General features: G+C 36.8%; 1 protein-coding gene across 2 annotated transcripts; it reads left to right on the plus strand.

Annotated features, from left to right (window-relative positions):
- FEZ2 (fasciculation and elongation protein zeta 2) lies at positions 1–27,419 on the plus strand. Of its 2 annotated transcripts, XM_071575419.1 has the most exons (9): positions 1–283; positions 1,730–1,838; positions 4,836–4,952; positions 5,904–6,048; positions 9,536–9,804; positions 12,537–12,617; positions 16,609–16,684; positions 18,924–18,989; positions 25,200–27,419. In XM_071575419.1, exons 1-9 carry the CDS (start codon positions 51–53, stop codon positions 25,214–25,216), a joined length of 1,113 nt encoding a protein of 370 aa, XP_071431520.1. In that variant the 5' UTR covers positions 1–50; the 3' UTR covers positions 25,217–27,419. The 2 variants fall into 2 exon arrangements, with proteins under 2 accessions (XP_071431520.1, XP_071431527.1); XM_071575426.1 differs by lacking the exon at positions 12,537–12,617.

Below are 27,419 nucleotides of genomic sequence, written 5' to 3' on the forward strand. Positions count from 1 at the left end.
AGCGCGCAGGGCCGGGAGCGCGCGGCCGCGTCCCCGCTGCGGTGGCGGCGATGGCGGCGGCGGCCTCGCAGCGGGACCCGGGGGACTGGCAGGACTTCTCGGGATTCCAGCCCTCCACGGGCAGCGGCCCCGAGGCCGCCCGCGACAAGGGCGGCTGGGGCGCCGCGGATCTCGGCGCGAAGCTGTCGCTGTGCTTCGAGCCCCCGCAGGCCCGGGCTGGCGGCGGCGACAGCCGCGTTCCGCTGCGGCCGCTCACGGAGCAGAGCGCGCTGCAGGACGACGAGTGAGTGCGGGCCGGGGGACGCGGAGCGGGGCGGTCGGGGAGCAGGGCCCGGCGGGGACGGCGCGGCCCGCCAGCGCTGCCCTGCGAAAGCGCTGCCCCTGGCCCGGCGAGCCCCGGCAGCGCCTGTGGGCTGCGGCAGCCGAGCCTCTCCCCGCCCCCGGGGCTGCAGCTGCGGCCGTCGGGCCCGGCAGAGAGACGCGTTCGGCCTCCGCGGCGCGGGGTTGGCATCGAGCCCTCCGACTTCATCCCGCTGACGGCCGGGGCAGCTGGGTGTGGGCAGCACAGAGCCTGTAACCCAGCCAGAGTAACGAGAAGTACCCGCTCTGAAGTGCAGTGACCGGAGGTAGTATTTGTTCAGCTTCTTGAAAAGTGCCCACTGTCTCAGTGCAGAAGGCAGATGAAAAACAGAATCTCTGCTGCAACCATGATAATTGGGGTTTTTTTTCCCCGTGAGCAATAGAGGCTTTCTGATTCATGCTACTTTCCAGTTTATAACATTATTTTGCAAGTATTTATACTTATTTTATAGTAAATTCAGTCAGCTTATCTTCATTAAAAATACTGCAGTTTTACTTTAATGTAACAGAATTGTATGTCTTGCTCTAAGAGAAGAAAATAAAAGTCTGTCAACTAGAGACTGTGAAATAAACAGTGAGGTAAGTTCAGAGAAATGTGAATCACTTTGGGCTATGATGAAGCTCTGTCTGCCCTTCTCTGTGTGTCTCTGTTATTCCTCTGACCTCCTCTGAGCCTTAGCTGGGCAACTGCTGCAAACATCCACCCCCTGCACAGTGCCTGGAGGCCGCCTGGTTGGGCGACAGGAGCAGCAGCCTCCTCGCAGGGCTGCTCTCTTTAAAGTCTAAACTGTTTTACTGGGGTATGTGCAAGCAATCCTCTGATACTACCACTGTGGGAACAGTTAAGACTGACAGAGTGGTGGGCTGAGCTCAGTAGGAGTGCTTCTGGATAAAACTAAATCCTTTCCATATTTTAGTATATTTTGTGCATGTTCATTGTTCTGTGATAAATGGAAAGGAAAAAAAAAGCCTCAGAATTTGCTGCTTGGCCTCTGCTAATTGCATATGCTAATGTGCAAAAGGAAAACAGGACCAGCAAGGAATTTATAGCTCTGTTCAAATTTCATTGAAGGAAGGGTTCATCCACCCCAAAAGAAGATTTTGAGAAAGATTATATAATTAGTATGGAACCTGTCTCTTCATTTATTCTTTTATTTCACTTCTGTGCATACATTGTTTAAAAAGGGAGATAGATTATGTTTATCAAAAAACATCTTCAAAACTAAAAATGTCAGTGACTTGCACATCAGTTTAGGGTGGAAAATACAGTTACTGATAAAGATACATGATCATTAGGAATATGTTTATTGCTAATCAATTGTTGGTTGTTCTAAGGTCATTGTTTTTGTTTCGTTTTTTCTCTCTCCAGGATTTGGAATGCTTTGACTGATAATTATGGTAATGTGATGCCAGTTGACTGGAAATCTTCCCACACCAGAGCTTTGCACTTGCCAACACTGAATCTTTCAGAAAAAGGGGTAAGTTCTGATCAGCAGAAGTACTCTCTTTGGATCTTTTGTACTCAGCAAGGAAATGAAACTATTTGCATTTGTATAAAAGAGTGTTGTTATTAAATGGCTGAAAATATTTTTAGTGCTTGCCATGATACATGAGAGGTTTTTAAAACAAAAAAACCCCTAACAATTGTTAATGTATTTTTGCATCTCCTTGGGTTGGAATAATTCAGGGTTAGTTTTAGATGAATCTTCATTAGAGCCAGAGCATGATAGAAAAATGTAAAATGAGAAAGTGCTTCACATAAAATCTTTCTGCTATCTGGTTCATGTTGAACACTGGTCTTGGTAAGGAAGGAAGAAAGGCAGGGGTACTCTGATTTAGTAAATCCAGTGTGGACTTTTTTAATTTCATCTCACTCTGCAGTCAGGTGGCTTTTTTAACAGGAAAGGTGGCCCAGGAGACAGTGAAGTGCAAGAATTTGTTTTGTTTTCCTTGACTGACAGTTAGAATAGTTGTTTGGGGAGGGAAAAGGGAATTAAGAGCTTCAGAGAGGTTTGTAGAAAGTGTTGTCCTCTAGCTCTTAAAAGTGGATTAAAACATTTCATGAAGAAAAGCCAGGAGGAATTCCCATCTCACCGGTCTTCTGAGGGAATGAGTAGCTTATCTTTTAAACATAGTGACATTGAGTTATGTGGTAAAAATATCTGTATGTGTAACCTGAGAATAGGGTAATACTTTGACTTCAGCCATTATTAGATAACTAGAGATGCTTTTTACTGTAACAGGAGCAAAGATTGTTCTGCTGAAGAGAATACTTGTGGTTCAACAGGGGAAGGTGCCAATTTAGAACTCAGTTTATTGACTTGAGTCTGATGATTGTGTTTATTCTAATTTTTATTAGAGTGCTTGTTCAGATTTTCTAAGTGGTTTTAGTGGTTTTAGATTTTAAGTAAAAATACAACCCACCATGCTGTGACCTTGTGTCAATGAAAAATGGACTGGAAGATTAATGGATTTCTTGATAAGGACTTAAGTATAATTTTTTTTTAAAAGTTTCATATAGCTTTTTTAAGTTATTTGCAGGAAGTTAAGAAGAAAGTACGTGAGAAAGAGCAAAGTGTTGTTGCTGGATTAGAAAGAGTCTTAGATATGCTGCCAGAAGAGAGAAAACCAGTTTATGGATTAAATATATCTCAAGTTTTTTCAGCTTTCACTCCACCTGGCATGCCTTCTGATGTGTAAAGCCTGTCTGTTTGGGAGTGTTTGACATACTTTTATTCTGCTTCTTAGTGTTCAGCAGTATTTCTGGATATGTGATAGCACATACGGACCAGCTAGCAGCTTGCTTTAACTTTCTTACAATGAATGCTAACAGCTAAGCAACACTTCCAGGATGCATTTGAAGCTAATAATATGCTGTGGGAATTGTGCTTAAAGCATTTTTCTTCTGTTTTAGTGGGAAAAAAGGTAAGGTGAAATAAGGGTGATTCGTCTGGTCTTAGTTGCTTCACATCACAGATATGTGCACACTTTTGCACATCTCTGACAGTGAAGGAAGGAGCTGGGTGGAAGTGTTGTACACAGGGGTACAAGGAGCAGGATTGCACAATTGCTTGTTTGTTTTATTTTTCCTAGATTGCTTTAAACGGGTCATTCCCTGGTAGAGTGAGGTCAGAAAGAGGCATAGATTGTGGCTGTGTGGAAAGCCAGGTGTTCTTTTAGAGGCTACAGATGATGCCATTTTATGTGGTTTATTAGCCTAAATTATCAGAATGTATCCTGATAGTCTCTCATATTTCTGAAGATGTTGGAAGGGGAAGCCGATCCACTTGATAAACTTACCTTTGATTACTGTCCCGTCGTTGTTTTCATAATGTACATACATGGAAAAATATTTGAGGACTGCTGATGTTAAACAGTGTCAAACTAGGGTATGTCTGTGTAGTAGGTGAAGAGAGAGTCTTAGTGGAGACTTGTCACTGCATGGTTATTGTAAGTCAGATTCTGGAAAAAGATTGGGCATTTGACTTTATTCTCAGGGCTGAAGAAATGTAAATAGTATGTTTTCCCCTACAGATGAACTATCTGGGGATATTGGTTGCAGCTTCAAAATGAACCTGAAAACTCTTAAGTTTTCTGAAGAAACTGGGAAAATTGAAGGAATTACAACAAAAATTGAAAACCGATACAGGGAGAGCAAGGACTTTATACAGCCAGTCATAATGCTTGTAAATTAGCCCAAAAACCAGTTGAAGCAATTGAGCTCAAAGCGTCAAAGACTAAGGATTTCCCCTGTGGGGGCTTTTCTCGGTTGGTTTGGCTGCAATCTAGTAATAGATGAAGTGCAGGAAAGAAACTATCAACTTTGTAAATAAACTAGGATATATCACTGTGTGAGAGTAAAATATACCTGACTAATTAAGGAGGGGACTTAAGTCTTCTGTTTTACTATATGTGTATCTTTGGTGTTGAAGGATAAGTATGATGTGATGGTAAATGTATGGGAACAGTGTTACTTCTCTTTCTTTTTGAAAAGACCTTGAGATATTCACCAATGTATTTCTTAAATAATCTGGGGTAATATTCTGATACCAACTTTCACTATCAACTCTTCTCAACTTTTTTCCATGTCTTTTATTATGTGACATAGTAAAACTGTTACATAATATAGGCAGGTTTTTCACCCCACACTGACAAGTGTCATTCTTCAGTTAAAATTTAAATATCTGTGTTGGATTGACAGCCTTCCATGTAGACACCTGCGTGTCAGTGTGTATATGGTCTTCATATGCTGAGATTACTTAAAGCCTTTAAAGAGGGACAGCTATTGTAGCTTTCTCCAGTTGCAGTTTTGATTTCATTTTCCAAGTTATTTGACAGCAAGAATTATTGATACCATTATTATGGGCAAGGAATCTGTTTCATTGTTAAAATTCATAATTGTTTTTATATGTACATGTATTTTCATTTGTTTGTGTATATATAGTCATATAAATATACCTTTTCATACTTTTCAGGTAAATGATAACTTGAACCTTGACCTGTCAGATGATGAAGAGCTGAGAGAACAGTTGGATATGCATTCTATCATTGTTTCTTGCATCAATGAAGAACCACTTTTCACAGCAGAGCAGGTAAAATGTTCAACAAAGACCATGTTGTTGGTGTAGTATGTTCTTTTAGTCTGTTATTTTTTTTGTTCTTCTTGCTCTTCGCTGTAGCCAAGCTTCTTGCTTGTTCTTTATATAGGGTTGTAATAATGTGTGAGCTATTCCATCATTCAGATTTGAAATGTGTTCCAGTACTTCAGGTGAGGTTGATAGTCCAGGGTCTTTGAAATCTTTATACATGTGTTACCATGAATTAGTCAGAAATGCTATTAAATATATGTGTTACAAAGCAAAATACTTTCGGAATCCTAGTGGTAGAGAAGACTTTATAGCTTTCCAACATGATTGTATGGCAATTCATAGCTTCACATGGCTTTATTGTTAGCAGGAATTCTTTAACATTTTGCCTAACATGAGAGCAGATCAATGTTTCTGCTGTTAAGCTTTCAGATTACTTAGTGTCTAAAGGCTTCAGTTCCAAACCCATGGATTTATTTCAACTATCTTGAAAATTGCCCTTCCGCGTAAGGGTAACAACTATCTATTAAGATCCTGCTTTAGTAAGCAAACACAATAATATATTTTCTTGTTTTTTAAATGGTTACCTGTGAACTCTGATAAACATGGTTATTAGTAGTATGGGAGACAGGAGTGCTTGAACTGCCTCAGCTCTTTTTTACTCTGAAGGGGATCTCAGCTCAGGAAAGATGCTCCAGCTCACCTCTTTAATTCCATTTGCTTAAGCAGAATCATGTGTACCTTCATATAGAAATAACCACATAGTTTCAGCACGCTGCTTGTTATGTGATAACCAGTTTACCATGACAAGGTATGGTTATTCTCAGGGAGCGCGGTTGGGAAGGAACTGTTAGTATGATTTTGTTGATTCTTTTCCATCTGGTCTTAGTTTCATCAAATTGCAGGCTGTTTCTCTTCATGCAGGGAGGTTTTCATAAGGGTTTTCATTTTTCAAAGGTGATTGAAGAAATAGAGGAAATGATGCAGGAATCGCCTGATCCAGAAGATGATGAAACACCCACCCAATCAGATCGTCTCTCTATACTTTCCCAGGAAATTCAGACTCTCAAGAGATCCAGTACAAACAACAGCTATGAAGAGAGTAAGTGATACTTATTTAGTGTATTGCCCTTATGCTTATTGAAAATAGTTTAAAGGGTAAGTTTGCCATGTGTTTAATTCATAGCAAGTCCTTATCTGCATTTCAAAATATTTTCAAAATACCCTGAGAGAATAGCCTAGATTTGGAGGACTTAACGTTTGTCGACTTTCATAACTAAGAACTAAAATAAAACGTTATAGAATTTCAATTTAAAGCAAATACTCTGAAGGTTGGCAGTGTTTATTTGGTACTGTTTCAGTCACTGCAACATGTCTTGATAGACAGTAAGACAAAAATAAGGCGACCATTGCTTTTTATCCCCATAAGGACCAAGCATATTCTTCAGTCCTCCCCTTCCATTTTTCTTCATAAAGCTTAAAAGTTAAAGAAATCCTTTGTATCTTCTTCTACTCAAATGAAATCATCTGCAAAGGAGAAATTACATGTACAGTTTAATTGTAGTAGGTTGAATTGTATGTAAAAGAAACCTGTGGCTAACCAGTTTCACAGTGGAAAGTTTTGTTTAATTTGTGCATTTATCAAAGTCAATTCTAGGAGGTGGTAGAGGCACAAAGAATGTAGAAGATCATTACACTTTTGTCCCTCTTACAAAGTTTGGTGCTTTCTTTCCTGTAGTCTGGGTCATCAGTATAAACTTTAGAAGATTCAGAAAACTGGCCATCCTCTTGTGGCATCACTTAACAGTTTCTGCTACATTCCAGATTTATGGAGGACATACCGTTTTAATGGTTGGACTCTTAACTGTCTCAACACATAAATTTAAGGGATGTGAAAGCAAAATGTATTGTGTTCAGCAGGGCTTCCTGCTTTCCTGTCAGTTCCGTATGTCATCAGGTTTGGAACTGATCAACCTTGCTTGCTATTTCATATCATTTTTATTTTGCTCTGTCTCAGGAGTCCGTCTTCTGTTGCATCTTTATGGTTTAAAGGTCAGTCTCAACCAAACTGTGCCTTGAGTTACTTAGATAATTTAACTTTGCCTCACCAGTTCCTCAGAATCTGCTTTCATGTCTTTCAGGTCACTATTTTATTGAAAGCTCTTGCTACCATTTTTCAGTGTGGGAAGGTGCTTCAGTATTGGTCTGCATCTCTCTGACATTTTTGCAGATTTTTCCTAGAAACTGTCTGGCTTTTATGAAATATATCATAGGTGTTTGTGTTCAGGATTTCAAGCAGGATATCAAAGCCTGTATTTAGTTTTTTCTTGTGTAGGAAATGACATGTATTAAGGCAGTCCAAAAATAAAACTCTGGTTACACAAGTGAGTTCTTTAGCCGGCATATCTAAGTTAGTCAGTGTAGTGTTCTGTATTTGAATTCCTCTGCCTTCACTCATCTGCATTAGCAGAGTATTTCCTACGTAGCCCTTTGTAAACTTTGATAATGACAACTGATCTTTCATAAACAAGTCAGGACTGCAGGTGTGTAGCCTGCACCTATGCTTTTGGAATAATTGTTTCTGGGACTGTGAAGCTGGTTCTTAAGTGTTGGGACTCACACGTGCTCTCTCAGTACTGTGTTACGGTGTTTGAACAGAAGTTAAGGCTGAGCTACTCTGAAAGACTGTGGCTCCTTGACAGAGCATTGTCTTTAACAGGTTTCATTTCCTTTTCTTTAGTTAAATAAGTGATAACGAGCTTTCTCCAGTCAATTTTCCCTGCTGTAATTTAAGAGAAAATTTCACTTATTACTCTTGATGCTTCTAAGAGCTATGCTTTTTTTGTAGTTTGTGGCCTTATTTGTATGTTTCAACACTTGCCTGTTTTCCCTTGCAAGAATTTTTAGACATGGTATTTAGTAGGCTAATTTTATGAAACTAAATAATTGCAAATATCTATGCAGTGTCCTTAAATAGATTGTATCTGTCAGTGTGATTAAAATTATGTTCTTTGACATAGCAAGTGCTGGGACTTACTGACTTCCTGAGTGTGTCAGACTTAAATTGGAACAGAAAGCAGTCCTCAAAGAATGTGCTCACTTCTTTTTCATAGAATTGACTGGGTTGGAAAAGATCTCCAAGATTATCAAGTCCAACCCTTGGTCCAACTCCAGTCCCTTTACCAGATCATGGCACTCAGTGCCACATCCAATCTCAGTTTAAAAACCTCCAGGGATGGGGAATCCACCACCTCTCTGGGCAGGCCCTTCCAATGCATGATTACTCTCTCTGGAAAGAATTTTTTTCTGATCTCCAACTTCAATTTCCCCTGGCAGAGCTTAAGCCTGTGCCCCCTTGTCCTATTGCTGAGTGCCTGGGAGAAGAGACCAGCCCCCACCTGGCTAGAACTTCCCTTCAGGTAGTTCTAGACAGTGATGAGGTCACCTCTGAGCCTCCTCTTCTCCAGGCTAAACAACCCCAGCTCCCTCAGCCTCTCCCCATAGGGCTTGTGCTCCAGTCCCTTCACCAACCTTGTAGCTCTTCTCTGGACCCGCTCCAGCCCCTCAATATCTTTCCTGAACTGAGGGGCCCAGAACTGAACACAGTACTCAAGGTGTGGCCTCACCAACGCAGAGTACAGGGGAAGGATCACTTCCCTGGTCCTGCTGGCCACGCTAGTTTTGATACAGGCCAGGATCCCATTGGCCTTCTTGGCCACCTGGGCACACTGTTGGCTCATGTTGAGCTTCCTGTCAATTAGTACCCCCAGGTCCCTGTCTGCCTGGCTGCTCTCCAAGCAAGCCTCAGAACATCATCTTGGTCATAGTTTCACTATCTGTAGCACATGACCCAATACTGCCTTTAAAACGCAAACCTGGATGTTTTTTCTTTCCTTTCAAACTGACATTTTACAAGCTTCTCATTTTAGCTTTGACCGGTTCAGTCTCATACGTTCTCAAAACTGTTACTGTTTATTTTTGATTGAAATGATGTATCAGCTAATATTGATCTAGGTTTTTGTTTCAGGCGATACAAGGCCATGGAAAATTCAGAGGATTTTGTCAGTTTTTCTGCTAAATGCATCTAAAAATATTACCATAAAATTTGGGACAAGTCGTTTTTTATATGCGTGCATACCTTAGCTGTATCCCCAAGATTTTCTTGCTCATAAAATACAATTTCTCTATTACTATAGGTGAAAAAATCCAGGGATTCCAGAAATACCAAAGTTTAGATAGTCATGTCAGAAAATAGGAAGGCCTTTTACTTTGAACACTGAGTGCACATAGAAAGTAACAGTTAGCAGTGATGTCAGAAGTTTAGCACTTACTTCAGCTTCCTTAGCTACCAACACTTCATATTTGCAGATTATCTCAGATTTCTCAGAAGAAGTTTAACTGCCTTCTTGTTGCTAATCTTGTTGCCTCTGGGATGTGTTTATTCCTCTAGGAATGTTGTTATGTTCTATTTAGTCTTAAATTGAATTTTTTGTTATAAGAATTTCAGAGTACTTTTTTAATTGTAATTCCCACAAGTGTTCTCATACTTAAAATCTTGACAAATTATTTTTTATATGAAATGTTTATAGGAGTAAAGAGGTTGTCTGTTGCTGAATTAAATGAACTCCTAGAAGAAATTGAAACGGCTATTAAGGATTATTCTGAGGAACTGGTACAGCAGCTGGCTCTACGAGATGAGTTGGAGTTTGAGAAGGAAGTGAAAAACAGCTTCATTTCTGTCCTCATTGAAGTACAAAACAAACAGCGAGAACACAAAGAAACTGCAAAGAAGAAAAAGAAGCTGAAAAATGGTAGTCCTCAAAATGGCAAACCAGAAAGAGGTCATATGCCTGGAACAGTAAGAAAATTTTTATAGTTCTTTATACATTTAATTTTTTTTTTGTTTTTTTGCCATATGGGGACTAGTAGTCCTAGATTATATCAAGATCCCTGGTGCACCTACCTCTGTGCCTTTCTTTGCAAACAAGGCTTAGGCACTTCCTACTGAGAATTTTTTTTTCACAAAGTTATAAAACATTTTCATCTTCCATACTCAGAAAAAGACTTTTTTAACTGTTTGCAGTTTAGCCTGGAACTGGCATAGCTTTCTTGCAGAAAATGCTTTGTTTGGATGTACTGCTCTGTGTTCTATTGTGAGCAGGCAAACTCATTTATCTGTTTGGTTCCACTATATGAATTTTAGTATGTGTGTACCACTGGTAGTCTTGTGGAAAATTCAGTGTTATTGTTGGTGTAGTCATACAGGTATTTATTGATTGTGTTGCATTTTAGGTAAGAAAAAAGTGAAAGTCTTACCCCAGATTTCTTAGCCTGTGGCAGAGTTTCTGCATCCAACAAGAGACAGGGATGTACTGCGGGTGTACAAAGTGGGGATAATTTGTTTATTCTTCACGGAACATAGCTGCAAACGGAAAAATGTCTTTCAAACACAGTTCAATAAGAGGAGTCAAAAAACAAAAGAAATTAAGTTATTAGCTTGTCAATACATTTTTTTCTTTCTTATCTAACTAGTATAATTTTAAATTACTGAAGTGACATATTAATGTTTGAATTTTTCAGTGCCTCCTATAGGATGCAAAAAATGTACTTTTGTGGATCTTGGCTAAATCCCAGACAGAATGCTTCAGTTTGACATCAGAAGGTTTTGGGGTTTGCTTTTCAAATACAAGGAATGAACATTTATAATGAAATATTAATACTTCAGAATCTATTTCTAAACTCACAAGAATAAGATAGCTGTGATATAACCTAAATGGGGCTCTGATCTTCCCTGTATAATGAAAAATTTATGTGTGTAGCTCAATGTTAATGAAACCCTAAGAAAAAGTATGTGTCTGGAAAACCATACAAAATTGTCATCCCTGTACAAGAGCACAGTGAAAATTCCTTCTTGGTTCTCAGTCATGGAAAACCAAAAAGGGATATTCTGCCTAGAAAGAAGAATACTTGTTTTATTTTGAAACTTGAGTCAAGTGATTCATAAGCTATTCTGGTTAGTTTTAAGATTAGAAATGTGAACAATGCTTACAAGTGTAACTGTATGTGGGCCTAGTATAAGACATTTTCATATTTGGTTGCTTCAAGATTCCAGTGTGTCAGGTTGCTTTGCAAGAGAGACTGAACAGACTAACCCAGCAGTAAGACTGTAGGCTGTGTATGTGTGATGCCTTTGAAAATTGCTTTCACTATCACCAAATACAGATTTGAGAGCCCTATCCCAGAAGGAGGTGCAAGTTTCCTCCCTTCAGCACTCCTTTTGTTTTCTTTTTAAGAAAGTGCTGAGACTGTGCATACAGATATTATGTTCAAGAGTGGGTTTCCATTAACAAATAATTTATAAATTAGTAATTTTATTAACTGTAATGAAATCTCATTTAAATGCAAATTTTGGAAGTAGAGTTACATTTCCATACTCTAAAACAAAGAAATCTCCTGTAGATACTATAATAGGATTTAAAAGAAAATAGATTTTTTAATTTTTGCCCTTGATGCAGTCTTTGGATAAATCACTTCCTTAGAGTTCTTCTAAACTTTTACCTCTCTCGCAATGGTGAACAGGGGAGCAATTAAAAATAGTCTGGCCTTGAAGATACCAGTTCCCTTTAGTGGGATTTCTTAAAAGGGTTAAGATGGCTTTGGTAACATTTATGTCTTTACTGACCTCATTGTGCTTTAGAAAGCAAATGGATACTGTATTCCAGCACATTTTATTCCCCCTCCCATAAATACACACATTCAGATAAACATGCTGAGGTGTGCTCATCTTACTTCCCTGTGTCAGCAGCATGCCATTTTCTTCTTTTATTTTCTTGGCAGTTGCTTATTTTCATATTGCATGCTAAATGTCAAAATTATTTTGATTTTTTTTCTTAATTTTATTTTACTTGTCTTCTCCAGCAAGCAAAAAGGATTACAGAGTTCAAAGAAAAAAAACTGTAGTTCGATTGTATACTATTTTTTCTTTACTTCGATTCCACTATTCCATGTAATGGAGCTTGAAGTCAACAGGAGTGTGTCATTAACTAATTGTTAATATGTTTTATCTTTTTACAGAACAGGGGGAATTATAATTGTTGCTTCAGTGGTGGAAAAGGAAGCATGAAAGAATAAACCATTTTTAAAGAGGTGGAGCTTAAAATTGCTGCCTCTGAACAGTTTTTCTAGTAGGTCCTTAAAATGTGAAAAATTGGTATCAACAGTGTCTTTAAATGTATATTGTTCAAAACAGAAGTTAGAGGAGATTTTACCGTGAACTGAACTTTAAAAAATGCTATTTTTTACATTCCAAAAGGAAACAGCCTTAAAAGGCAAGTCTTGATTACAAGGTGTGCAGTGTGAAGATTTTGTTTGAATAAGTTTTAATGTAGAAATGCTGCTTAACTGCCATTATAAGGTGTTTTAATTATAAAAATAAAGCCGAAGAATCAAGAAATAGAAATGTGCTGAAATACATCTTAGAGCTTGTCTTTGTCATTTGTCTTTCATAGTCTTGATAAATGCTGATTAATAGTCCTCTGAACTTTTCTCTGTCCCTTTTTTTTCTTTCTGCTGTGTTTTCACTACTTTTAGCGCTTCAGCATGGAAGGGATCTCAAATGTCATACAGAATGGCTTCCGCCACACGTTTGGAAATTCCAGTGGAGAGAAACAGGTGCTGGGCTATCTTCTCACTTTTTTCTCATTCTTTGCCTGCACTTTCGGGGGCTGAGATCTTGAAACTTGACAGTAGTTGAAGATAGATGCTGAGACAGGAAAAATCAGGATAAAATGTTGGAATCTCTGCCCGTTTCCTGCCTCAGGACTGATCAGCCTCCAGTCTCTTTCTCTCCTCAGCAGCACCAGAGAGTCAGGACTTGATACCCTGATGCACTGAGCTAATAACCTGTATCTCTTACCCCAGACTAAAAGTGTTTTGGCATCGTGCACGCTTCAGATACTTTGCATGTCTGTAAAAATCTAATACCCAGTCAAGGAATATGTATCAGTTTAGAGGGTTTCAACTTTCAGCAATAAGGATTTGGATAACACCTCCAACTGAAAAAATTACTCTGTTTTCTTTTTTCTTTAAATGTTCAGAGCTGGTATATCTAAAAACAGAGTAACACACCTGGCAAATGCATAAGTTGTACTGGATGTCTCTTGCCTTTGAAAACTGCATGATTTTAAAAGTAGCCAAACGTGTGCAATGCAGATTGCTGATTTATAATACATGAACCATAGATAAGTTTGTGTCTTTTCCTTGGCTATTTAAATGTTGGAATGTAGAGCACAGAGACACAGCTGCAGTGTGTTATCATTGCAATGCTGTGTGTCCTTCAGAAGCAAGATTCTTATGCCTTATTTCAAAGTAGGACTTGCCTGTTTGTTTCAGTACTGTAGTATGTATTTTATTAAATGCATTCTGTATTTTAGTAAACTCAATGCTTACACTATTATTTAGTCTGTTGGTACACATTACAAAATATTGGTATTTCACATTATTTAAGGCATACCCACCCATTATAGTTTATGCAGTTGTGTCAAAGGAGTGCATTAGAGATATTTATTTTTTTTTCCTGGTGAGAAGCCCATTGAGGCAATAAATTGCCTGGTAGTTTAGAAGTCAAGGCTGATTAGGCTTTTGTCTGGAAGATGAGTGTTGTATCCTTCAGGGGAGTTTGGGAGGTAAAGCAACTCTGAAGTCATTCCAGAAGCATGAGGTTAGAAATCATGGACTTACCCACTTTCTCATGCAAGGGGTATGTGTGAGAGTTTATGAATACATCATTCCAGATATTTGTGATCAAAAAAAAAATGCAAAGACAGACAATTTTTTGTGTATCTTGGGAGGCAGAAGTTCCTAGGCATAATGGCACAACATAAAGTTTATGACAAGTTCAAACAGTTATTTCAGAACTCTTCAGTCTTTAAGTTTGATAGTATTTACCACCTTCTACTACCCTCTGATTGTGAGTACTTCCTTTTTTTAAACTTTAGTTCTTTTTTCTGTATGTTTGAGACTTAGGTGAAAATTCCTTGGAGTTTTTCAGTACTGAAAGATAAACTTCCAATGGGCATTTCCTGTTCCCATCTGATACTGCAGTTGGGGGGGAAAAAAAACCAACACTCAACTGCGTAAAAGCCATTGAAATGTTGGTAGCTCTTTCTGTGATCATATTTCCAGAAGAAAATTCAAGATAGTCATCTTAATTTTGATTTTCAGGCATATCAGACACTTTTTATGGGTGATTACAAATTGCAATGGGAATTGCAGCTTATCATGTTGTCAAATCTGCTTCAGAAATTTACAGGCCACAGTAGTTTTAATACTTGGTCATGTCAGTCAGCTACACTTCAGTCCCTTTTTCATCCTTTTCATAATATGTTATCCTTCACACAGCAATTTGTGAAATGAGTTTTTTATTGTGCTATTATAGAAACTGATTGTTGCAGCTGCAAAGTATTGATGAGAAATATAATTATTTCTGGCAACTAAGAAAGAAATTACTTTTTCTTTTTTTTTAATTATTACTATTAGAGAGAAAAGTGGTAGGTGGAGTTTACAGGAGCAGGAGAACAGGGATAATTGGTATTTGGTCCAGTGAAATATGTCCTAGTAGTTTATTATCTCGGTAAAGGGTAGAATGTCTCTTAGTTCTGGAGGCTGGAAAAGACAGAGATCTGATTTCTGAGTTAGTAGATCGACTTTCATCTCTGACATTTGCAGATTCAACAGCCTTATATCCAGCTATTGATTCTGATCTTTTCATTAAGTGGACAGTTCTCTACTGGTACTTGTTTGTTACATCTCCTGGAAAAGAAATTGTAAATTGACTGTTTCCTAAGAAGCATTGCATGCTTTACTCTGCTGTGTTGAGTGGATGTAAAAAAATGCATTTTTTCTTCAAAAAGGGAGGGAGAAAAGCACTCTGTGTTTGCAGAAGGTCTTGGTGAGGAGTTAGTACATCCTGTATAATTGGTTCCCTTAAGTGACACTGAACTGGGTCTGTCTGGCTTTTAGGCAGATGACGTGGTTGAGTGTGAGGTGAGTGATCCTGCTGAAAACATGGCAATGGCTGTAGCTGTTTGACAACACTCAATCTCCTTCTGCTAAGTAAACTTCTTCACCAGTCTGAGTTACACTTGACTCTCACTGAAGTTTTGTTACTGGGAGAGAAGACCTTTTACCTTGTAGATAAGGTGTTTTCAGCATGTTGCAAGGGGAACTGCATAGATCACAGGTTGAATGAGAGACAGGGCGTTACTTTGCCTACTGCCTTGTAGTTGTTAACTCAGAATAAAGTTCCTGTTAAATTCTTACAAATTGAATTGAGGGAGGTTTTGGGAAGCTTTTCCTTTGGAGAAAATTACAGTGATTTCAGTGCTTTTGAAATGCTGACCTCTTAAAAAAGGATATGAATTCATACAAGCTGCACAGTAAGATGTCACCTAAAATGTATTTAGTAAAAGAGAATAGGGTTGCTTCAGGAATTTGAAAATTAGTCTTGTTTGCCCTGCAGGTATGAAAATCTTGAAAGGTTTGAGAATTTTTTTCCTTTTTTTTAAAGCAGAGAATAATTAAGTATTTCAGTAAAAAAATGTTAGTTGGTTTAAAGCAATCTTAGCACACTCAACTATTAAAACTGATACTTTAAATAAAGTTCCAAATAGTGGGGCCTTATGTTTCATTAGGCTTGCCTTGTTCTTTTTGGTTGGAATTGTATAGCAGCATAAGATGAAAGCTGTCTGTTTTCACTTCCACCTAACTGTGGGACAGCCTACTTTTCTTCATGGAGTCCTTTCACAAAGGACTAGATCACCTTTGGAGCTGGGACTGGGCAGTGCTCTTTGATCTGTCTAAGTCCTTGGATTGTTTCATGTTCTCAGTAAGAGTTAACCGGTCACTGAGAAAATCTTACAGCTGTTTTGAGGCTGTTCAAACAAAGCATATGCTGAGTTTGAAGATTTTTTAATTTTTTTTCCCCAGATGCTTCTTACCACACTTCTACAAACCTGAATGCCTTACTTAAGGATCCCCAACTGCCTGTATGAGTTGTGCTCTGGAATTCTTTAATTAGGTGATTGTTCTTAGTTTCCCAAGTTACTTGGAGGCAACATCTGTATTTGCCTGGAAAGGGTGTTTTTATATGTGCTTTCTGGAAAGAAAGAATTACTTTCTGATTTTAGATACAACTCATGATGCCTGCTTGATCTTTATATTGTTTCTTAAGAGCGAGTTTGAAAATTGTTCATCTGCATTTATAGTGTTGCTTTAGGGAAGGTTGTTCTTTGAGCTATTTTTTGATTCTAGGAAGTACTTTAAATATATGAAGGACTTCCAGAGGGAGAAAAGGAAAGAGTTTGTTACTGGTGTGCATAGGCTTCAAGGAAGAAGTCTAGCAGAGACACTGTACTATAAACAACTCCATTGTTTTTAAATACTTTCTTTGTAGTGTTTAGCTGCATAGCTTCTAAAGTGACCACATAATTTGGAGAAAAAAAATAGAAGTTGGCTTCTGTGATAAAAGCGATAGAATTTTAATCTTGTAAAATAAGATTTTTTCTGGCAATCAATTTCCGTTACTACAATTTTTGCAAAATAAAATGCAAGCAACAAAGTTGCATGAAAGGACTTTCAAGTAACTCTGTTTTTCTTTTGACAGTATTTAACAACCGTCATTCCTTATGAGAAGAAAAACGGACCGCCATCAGTTGAAGATCTTCAAACATTAACCAAAAGTGAGCATATGAAGTTCCCCCACTGATCCTTTCCTCTTTGTATTTCCAATTGCAGTTGCTCAAAACCAATGAATCCCTAGTTATCTCTTCAGCTTTACCCTATGCCATGTATGCAAAGTTGCCTGACATTTAACCATACATTTTGGCCAGCTTTATCTGAGCCTTCATGGTACAATTGTTCTCTAGCTGTTCACTGAAACCCTGAAAGCTGGAAAATTGCATGTATCAGAAAGTAAAGGTTCTCATATGATTTCAACATCTGGGCCTTATGGAAAATACTGCATGTCGTGTAATTTGGCAATACTGTCTTGTAGTGCCTGATATACCCCTGTGTGTTTAAAGCTGTGCTTTATTGAGGTTATTGTAATAACTTTGAAAAATTGAAGTGGATGTCATGACACTGATGAGTAGTTGCATAATAGTAGTGCTTGATTGCCTTTAAAATACCCTTCTCTCTGTGTTTTTGGTGGGGGGTTTTTTGTTGTTAGTACATTTTGATAATTAAGAATTGCAAACCAAAGAAGAGTTTTGGCAATGCTTTGAATTCCCCATTCTTCACATGTTTTTAGGCCAGATCCTCAAAATTATTTGTAAGTTCTAAGTTCTCTGGTTGTGGGTTTTTTTTAAATTCTAATTTGTAAGAAAAAACAAGGTTAAATTTTAAAATTAAAAATTTAAAATTAAAAAATTACATATTAAGGCGACTTAATACAGCAGAGCATCTCTAGGAGTTAATGGCATCTCCTTCATTTGAGGTTTGTACAAACAGTTTAAAAATAGATGGTAGAGTGCGTCAATGTATTTGATCAGATCTCACTGCAGGGCTTTGGATCTGCCTGTGTCATAAGGTGATTTTCAGCAGCTCAGTTCTGTGATTCCACAGGTAGGTGAGATGGGAAAGGCTTGTTTGTTGTTTTCCTGGAAAGAGAAAATAAACAATGTATAAATTCTGGAATAAATAAAATATTTAAGCAGGAACTACATTACTTTTTTTTTCCACAGTAGGTGCTCTTAGCTGTTAATTCTTACTTATTTTGTGACAAACAGATTTCTCATTTTGTGTCTATTCCTGCAGTGAAATATTCCCCTCTTGCCATATTTAAATTTCACTTGAAAATATTAAGCAGAGAGGGGTTAAAGCCTCCTGGAATAATTTTGTGTTGTTTGACAATTTATTAACAAAATATCTTGTACAAATGCATCATAAAGAGTATTAACAGTAGTGACTTCTGTGGGCTGGATGTGGCTGGAACTTGATTCTGTGACTCAGTTTCAGGTTTCTGACTCACTCTCTGCTGCTAGAAAGTAGAGGAGGTGTTTAGGGTTGTTCAGTTGGGTTTTCTTTCAAAGCTATGTTTTACTCCAGAGTTATGAACACTAATGTCTGTCTTCAACATAAAAATTGATATAAAATACTTGTTATAATTAGTTTAGAGTCTCATATGAGGAATTTGAAGTTTATTAAATATTGCTATACAGTATAATCCTGTATTTTTGATTCTTTCAGTCATGTTCAGAGAACTTTATAAAATACTGTCATTGTTTTTCTTTATGGAGTAACGGGCAAGCTTATAAATGTCAAGTTGAGCTTGTCTGTTTTTCCTTCTTCAGAAATAGGCCAGATGGACAAGATTGACTTCATAAATGTCACAAAAATGACATCTTGGCATTATTAATGCCAAATTCAGTCATGTATTTAAGATTTTTCTAAGTTACAGCAGCTATCACCATTTCAGGGAGGAAAAAAACCACCATTAATATTTTCATAGAATAATTCACATCAGCGTTTCTCTAAAAGAGTGTCATTATTTCATTATGTGAGGTGAAGATCAAAGATACTAAGTAATAGAGCATACTTTTTTGGCCTGAGATTTCTAGCCCATCAGTAGTTGTTAGCACATTTTAGTTTTGAATATGATGACTTTATCCTGGTGAGATTTTTTTTATAGGGAAGAGGTGCTTTTTGTTGTTGTTATGTCTAATGACATCTTACTGTAACAAACACATGAAATGGGACTCTTAGATCCATGTACTGGGGAGCGGGAGCTCAGTGAGAATTGCACAAGTTAAATGTGGAGGTGTGATGTGTCTCATTGTATCTCCTAGTATTTCAAACAAGAGTTTTCTTATTAATCTGCTAATAATATCTCTTTGACTAGTTGAAACAGCTCCATTGTATTTCTTTTAAGTGTTGTGTTTCATTTATTACTAAATATCTGATTTACTTATTTCATTGTAGTTCTGCATGCCATGAAAGAAGATAGTGAGAAAGTGCCAAGCTTGTTAACAGACTATATTTTAAAGGGTGAGTATGTTTCTTAGCAGGGCATTTATTTTAGTCTAAATTAATTTAATGTACATGTAAGGTGTATTTGAAAAGAATGTTCCTACAGCATTCATGAATTATGTTGCCTTTCTATCAAACACAGCTCTCATTTACATTTTATTTTGTTCAAGGTTTCTGAGCATAAAGTTTATAAATAAAACATGTTTATTTTGTTTGTGATAGTATAATACAGCCAAGCATGCAGTGTATAGTCAAACAGGTGAACAACATCAACAAGAGCAAAGAAATCTGACCTATGAAATTAAATGAGTATGGTTAAAAACTTCTGTTGTATAGGTTTTTCAGAACCAGAACTGAACCTGCCCATGGTAATAACACATTTACTATATGAAGTGCTTATAGCTTCATTTTAAGTGGTAACTATTACTTACTTTACTTTTTATACCTTCTCCATGTTTCTGTATGAGTCATTTATTTTCCAGTCTTCTGCATTGCTTATATTAATAGAATGTCAGACATTGAAAGTCACTGCTTGCTTTAGCTTTAAGGAGTTGTTCCAGGTGGTTTCACAGATATTTGACAGTACTTTCAGCTTTAAGTTATGGATGAAGGGAAGTTCTAGCCAGGTGGGGGTTGGTCTCTTCTCCCAGGCACTCAGCAACAGGACAAGGGGGCACGGGCTCAAGCTCTGCCAGGGGAAATTGAAGTTGGAGATCAGAAAAAAATTCTTTCCAGAGAGAGTAATCAGGCATTGGAATGGCCTGCCCAGAGAGGTGGTGGATTCACCATCCCTGGAGGTTTTTAAACTGAGATTGGATGTGGCACTGAGTGCCATGATCTAGTTAAACAGACTGGAGTGGACCAAGGGTTGGACTTGATGATCTTGGAGGTCTTTTCCAACCCAGTCAATTCTATGATTCTATCATGATTCCATGACATGTAGTGTACTCTTACTTCAGAAAGTCTGAAAACAACCTTTCAGCATTCTAAAAGCTACGACAGACTTCCTGTTGGAACAGTTAATTTCTAAGTTTTATGCAGGGTTACTACCACATACAATAAGAATACAAAGATCCTTTCAGTTGATTCCTTTGATTTCTCCGTTGTTTACTTACCCTTTCTAAAAATTCTTCTTAAATTAGACAGATGTATTTGCTTGTGAGCTGAGCCATGTGGGATCAAGGTCAAGTTTTTTTTAATGGTGATAGCGCTTTACTTCTGTGAAAAACAATATTTGACGAAAAGAGGATGAACTGTTGTCAGAAATTGAAACTGTTTGCTCTTCGTAATACATCTAGTAGAAAGTGACTGGATTTAATAGGGCTCTTTATAGTGTCTGCTCCTTATTTTAGATGTAGCTGTCCAGAAAAACTTTGAGATTACTAGAGTGCTGAGATGAAACTGGCTGCCTAGGGAAATGGAGCAATCTTCTGCAAAGAAGGTTTATAGATTACCTGAACATATGATAGGATGGTCCATGAAGCTTTAACTGAAGTTCCTTCCTGCCTCTGCATGCTTGTGACTTAAAAATCAGCAGGGAAGTTCTATTAGCTAGAAGCAACAATTACAAAAACATCATGCATATGCAAGCACTGTTATCTGTAAATTGTAACACACAAATGATGGGAATATAAAGAGTAATCACTCACATCACTCACACTGAAAGGAAAAGGCAATTGCCCCTCATTTACCATTTCCTTAGTGAACAGAACCAAGCCTTTCTTCATCCTAGGTGGGTCTGTGTACACTGTGGCGAGTACAAGCTAGTGAGCACAGAATTTTACTCTTCAGTGTAACTGTTACTGAGCTTCAGGTGCTATGTTGACATTATGTTAAATATTTATAACAGCCCACAGTGTTACATTGTAATGGACATTTTTCATGTGGAATAGGCGAAGTCTTCCAGTTGTTTCTGAAGTTGTAACATTTTTCTCTCTTTCTGCCACTAAAACTTCTGGCCTGACTCCTCAGTGAGGCTTTCATGGCACAAAATACTCCCAGCCACCTACCTATCCATTGTCTGGAAATTACTTTTAAAGCTTGTTAAAGGGAGATTAGGTGAATTCTTTACCATCATCTAGATGAACTTTCCACTTTTGTACTTGATATTCCAACCTAGTCCTTAAATTACAAAATAAAAGCAGTGACTTACTTTTTGAAGAGTCTGCTCTCTTCACAGTAAAGATTAAAAATGTCTTGGTGAGGTAAAAATCTTTATGAAGGTTTAGGGGTTTGAGTTTGTATTCCGAAAGAAGTTCTTCATCCAGTGGTAATAATCCATATGGTATAGTGGTAATTGTATTCATTTTGCTTTTTTTTACTCTCTGATCCAGCTGTTGTCCTACACTGAATGGATTTAATTGCTTAAGCTTTAATAAAGAAATTAAATTTTGATATGTGTGAATTATATCACCAAAGATACTTTGTTCTGTTGAAATCTGTTACCTGCTTGTTCCTTTGAGGATCATTTTTCCCAGTCTTTCAATAAAAAAAAACAGACCATGTATTACATGTCACAGTTGGATATGTGTAGCTTTATGGAAAATCTGGTTACTTTGTCATTTGTCTGCAGAAGTAAAACCTTCTTTCAGGCTTTATATTCTATTTTAGAGAGCAAAGGGAAGAAATTCTTAAAAGTAAGCCCTTAATGATTTTTTTTAAAGCAGCACTGTCTTGTTATTCTATGTTATAGAAAAAGTTGGAGCATACAGTCTTATGTGGGTGTTAGAGATGTCCACAGAAGTATTAATAAAGTTGCCCAGATACTGCTGGTCACTGTTGAAAAGTTATTTACATTGTTTAGAAGCAAGAGCTGAAGAAAAAATATCAGGAAAAAGATTATTTTAACAATTGCCACATTATTGTTGGCACAATGTAATAGGGAAAATAAAAAAAACAATGCTGTGAGCCTGGAAAGGTAAATGGAACTGTAAGGTTGAGCAGTAAGTGTTGATGTAGCAAGAAATCTTACCACATTACTGGTGTTCTGATAAAAAAGCCCCACCAAAAGTCAGTGAATATATTCTCTTTGAATTCAAAGTGTTTTGCAGAATTCACTATCTTGAATAACTTGAATTTAAAGGCCAAAATAATTCTGAAATTTGGATCATGTAGGAAGATGTGCAAAGTTGCCTTCCATCTGCATTGTCTAATACTCACTATCTTCATTTAAGAAGAGTTGAATAGGTTTGTTTGGGCAAGAGCTGGAGCATGGAATTGGAACCTGAGGGAAAATTCTGCAGCCAGATCTGCTATTGACCTTCCATGGAGCATTCTTGAACCTTTTTTTTTCATAACCACCTAATGCTTCTGAAATGCTGCCAATAGAAATCCTCAAAACATGGGATATGCAAATCCAGTATAATGAAGAAGTAACAAAACCCAGTGAAACTTAATGCATTTCATGTTAGGGGAAAAAAAACCACACGCATTTCTCAATAAGTTATTAGGTTTGAAATTATTTCCGATGTTGCTTTTTTTAAAGCATCCTCTTTTCCCAATTTCTACCGCCCCCTTGTGTCCCATAAGATGTTAAAAGTATCATTATTTTTGTCCTCATCCTTAAGTCCCTCTTTGCAGGGGTCAGTTAGCTCTTTCCTGGATCTTTTCCATAGGGAATGTCTCTTCACAGGTAAGTGCCCCAAAGCCAGACCAAGTACGTATTCTGTGTGAAGTCAGGTCCCGTGTTTCCTTCTCTTGTTCATGTTGCTGTTACTGCAGCCTAAATTATTTTCAAGGGGACTTTTTCCATTTGTTGGGTTCTCTTTGTTTTTACTTTTCAGTGAACATTTCTATCCTAAACTTAACAGTAATCAAAGGGACTTAGTCTTTTGCTTTGCAAATAAATTGTAGTTCTTCTCCCACCAGTGTATGATTCATGTAATATTTTAATATTTTATATATTTAGAATGAAAACAGATGGTAACATGAAATTGATCAGTGTTTGCAGTTGTACTTAATTTTTTCTAAATGAATTTTAGTAAATCAATATTGTTACTATATTTTATCACTAGGGGTCATGAAGTAGAAACTGAGATTTGAAAGAGGGTGGGGCAGTGAATTTGCTGACAGGGAAAGAAATACCAAATCAAGACTGAAATTCTTTATCATAGAAGGCACACTTCTGGACTGAGGCTGGCAGCTTAGTAAGGTCACTGTATTTAAATGCTGTTTATACTCATCTTTCTACTGACCTTTTTTGATGGCTTAACAAATACAATGTGCTTTGAAAATACTGTGCTCATTTCCACTGAAAGACCTACATAAGCAAGTGAGCAGCAAAGTTTATTGTACACAAGTTAATTTCATACCTTGTAGCTGCATTATTTTTAGGTTTTGCAACATTAATAGGAACCAACCATGTCCTTAGATGAAAGCGTGTTTGTATGGACTATGCACATGGAATTTTCAGTTTGTTTTCAAAGAAGCTTTCAGTCTCTCTTGCATGCATAATGTAATGACTTTTTGCATTATGGTTTATTTCCTAAGCACAATAATGCAACAAGTAGTAGCATATGTAGTCCTTGTAGCATGCAAGTTTAGATTGCTTTCTGAAGGAAATGCCTCTGTGCAGTTGTCTGTCCCTTCAATCTCACAAATAATAATTGCCAATTTCAAGTCCACAAGACAGAAGTGTTGCAGGAGTAGCTCTGTTTCATAAATACTGTAGGGAACAGTATCTAGGTAGAAGGTCTGAAACTGCTATTTGTATTGAGCTGATGGCCCTTGCTTTGAAAAATCAACACCCACTTGGCCAGATCAGTCTGGCGTGTTCACCTACTTGAATGCGCGTACAGTGGCTCCTGGCATTTTGGGGCATGAGAATGAGAGAACAATGTGGGGAGGTCTTGCTGGGGTGGAGTTCATAGTAGATTTAAAGTAGAAGCTGAGAATGGCATCATGGGGAGAGGAATTACCTTGTTTTGTTGCTATGTGGGTAATGAATATCTGCTAAAATCTGCAGGAAGCAAGAGTTCTTTAGTTTAGCTACTTCTGGAATAAATCAGTGATATATATGAAATGCCTGTAGGTATACACAGAATTAAGGTATTAGGGATAGGTTGTCTGGTATCACATCTAGACACATTTCAAGACTATTAGTATGTACTTTCAGTTTTTACAAAATGTAAAAATTTAACTTGGCGTACAAGGATAATTTTTGAACATAATATACTACCAATATTATACACAAAATGAATAAATTATTCTCTGTACCTTTTCATGTTTAATATTTTCCTTAATTACAAAACAGAAATAGGTGTAAATAATTGGGACATTCTTGAAACATAACTATTATATAACAGTATATAAGTATGTATTTATAGCTGAATGCCTTTGAAATCGAATGTGTCATTACAGTAAACTGTTACAAGATGTATTTATTGCTAAGCCTTGTGTTATTTTCCTTAACAGTCTTGTCCTTAAACAGTAATTGTGACGTAAAAATACAGTGCTACAAATAATATGCTATACATTACTACGTAGTAAAATGCATGAAATGTCTAGTATTGGTTTTTTTTCTGAATGTAAATGTCATGAAAGCAGAATCATTTTCCATCCTTACCCTTTCATATGTGTTCTTTCAAGTAAAAACTTAAAAAAAAAATTTTGTTTTCATAACGCAAGAATTTACGCCCTGTTCTATTTTTTAATTTTGCAAATATTTTGGATAATGAGAACATTTATTTTCTTGACTTTGAAGTTTTTGTTTCATTGTTAGACCTGACTTCTTTATTTGCTTTTGTGTTGTGCTAGCATTGGTTTGAAAGCTGGATTGCTCCGAGGTTTGTGTCTTATGTTGAAACAGGAATGAGAAACACGTGAAGGACATGTCTTACCTTCCCACTGTGTGATGCCAGTACACGCACCAGAATTAGAAAGTAGACTTAGAATCTCAAATTGTTAGTGCATATATTTAAAAGATAACTGCATGTGTCACCTGTTATTTAATGTTCTGTTTTCTGATAGAACACTTAAAAAAGCACTGTTTTAAGACATGACCTTTGGTTAACTCATTTCTGGATAGTTAGTTGAAGATAGTGGGTTGTGTCACCTAACTACCTTTTGAGAGAGAATGATAACTTAATTGCCAGTTTCAAAAGATTTCTATATTTTATTGTGTTACTAATAGGGTAGAATCCAATATTTAAATATTTAATAATATATTACATTTTTATGCAGACCAACTTCACTGATGTTTATCAAGGTGTGTTTGTGGTTCTTTTGCAGTTCTGTGTCCTACATGAAGAGGGCTGCCTTTCAGAATTAGCCATGCTCCTTTCTGTGCTGAGAAGCTTTCTGTGGATATAACTCACAGTATTTTTTCATTTGGCACTATACCTAAAACAGTATGCATTTACCTTCTCTGTGTGTGCGTGGATTTTCTGATCCTGCAGTAAGTCGTCTGGGCATGACAACTCATCCATTTTAACTTAATAGTGCAATGAACTGGAGCAGGGAACAAACATTGTACAGTTTTACTTGCATTGTTCAGACTTTTTAAAGTCTATTTTTACATTGTATAGCATGTAGTAAATCCTCCTGCACATTTTGTTGTTGGAAGGAAAAGTAAACTTTGAATAATGTAAATAAAATAAGCCACATTTTAACATATTTAAAAGCGTCCTTAGTTTCTGTAGCAAAGGTGAAAAAAAGGATCATAGTCAGACTTAGAATTAAGGATTCAAATGAGTTCTCCAGGACACACTCCAGAACAGTATTGGTAAAAGTCAGCAATCAACACTTCTTTGAAAACAATAACATTGAACTACACAACAGTATTGTTCACAGATTAACAAATCCAGATGCTTTGGTATGGCATAAATAATTGTGTGTTACCTATTCTTAAACATTCAAATAATGTAACATTTCATATTTGGTTTTATTTTAATTCTTAATATTCACGTGGCTTGCATATGTTCCCATGTTGCTGCTATAATTTTACAGGTTTTAATAAGTGTTTGATCTTAATGAAATTGCTTCAATGTAGAAACATTTTAAAAGGCAGTATCTTTTTAAAAATACATGTACAGTTTGAATAACTTGCACCTGGCTTCCAAGTTAGTATTATTTTGAGACGTTTGTTGTTGTGTATCTAAATTTTACTACCAACCTCTCTTGTAAATTGTATTCATTGTATTCTCTGTGATGATGTATCTGCATTCAAACAGATGAGAATGTATTTTGCAAATCCTGTAAAAGAAACATACCCCAGAATCTCAACATTAAATACTTGTCACAAGTGATTTTGTCAGTCTTAAACATTATACTGAAATGTAAGAAGTACTAATTAAAAAAAAAAAAAAGGAACTATTTTCTAAGTTGAATTCCTACTCATTCTACACCCAGATTTATATACTGAATATCTAAAAGCACTGGAATGTAAGGTTCTAAAGAGATAAACATGTGTTCTCTCTGAACAGTTTTTTCCATTTAAAGTCTTCAGGGGTATTTTTTAATGAAAGAGAAATTTGTTTCTGAATACTTTGCAATCACTTTAATGCTCAGTTTTATCATCATCACCAAATACTATTTTCACCAGTAAACATACTCAGTTTAAAAATAGTTTTCATAATGCTTTTTTCTTTTTTTTTTTAAAGGCCTCAGAATTTTTGTCTTTTGTGCCTTTTTCAGACTGTAAATTTTTCAGTTCAAAATTCTTTTTTTCCCTCTCCCCCACTTGACCACTACAGCATTCTTGCCAGCCTGCTCAGGAATAAATAGATCCTCTGCATAAGTGTGTCATACATGAAGAAGTCTTTTTATTGCTGAATTTTAATTCTTTTGTGGTTTATCTAAAAAGAAAGATGCCATTTATTTGTGCAGCTGATGTGTTGTGAACTCATTATGGCATGTTTTTTGTGTAGAAATTCTTAATGTTGATCTTGACTGTTGATGCCTAGAAATTGGCAAAGGGAATGACCCTGCTTTATTTTTAAAAAAAGGTACATGTGGAACCCATTGTGTTTCCATATGAGATCTATTCAGAGGTGCTTCAATCTCCTGTTGAGACTTGAAGTGACAAGATGGAACAAAACATACCCAAAAACAAACAAACCCAAACAATATCAAACAAACAAACCCACAACAATTAAGGGGAAAACAACAAAAAAGAGCAACAAAAACACTTTTGACAAAGTTTGTGTTATTTGTAGCAAATCTCGGATGACATGAAATAATGAAAAAATGAAAAGTCATGAAATACTGAAAATAATGAAACTGGAAAGAAATCTCAATACTAAAGAAACAGCTTTAGTGAGCTAAGCACCTGCTTGTGTATTTCATACCCCTCATCAAACTGAACAACATTTCATTATGGAAAGTACCTGTTTACCTTGTATGCAGTAAACAACAGCTGCCAAAGGTGGCAAATATTATATGTATACCTATATATGTACATAAAAAAACTAGATCTCAAAACATTTGAATAAAAAGAACCATGCAAATCTG

The sequence above is a fragment of the Pithys albifrons genome, chromosome 2 (assembly GCF_047495875.1).
Source record: "Pithys albifrons albifrons isolate INPA30051 chromosome 2, PitAlb_v1, whole genome shotgun sequence".
Lineage (NCBI taxonomy): Eukaryota > Metazoa > Chordata > Aves > Passeriformes > Thamnophilidae > Pithys > Pithys albifrons.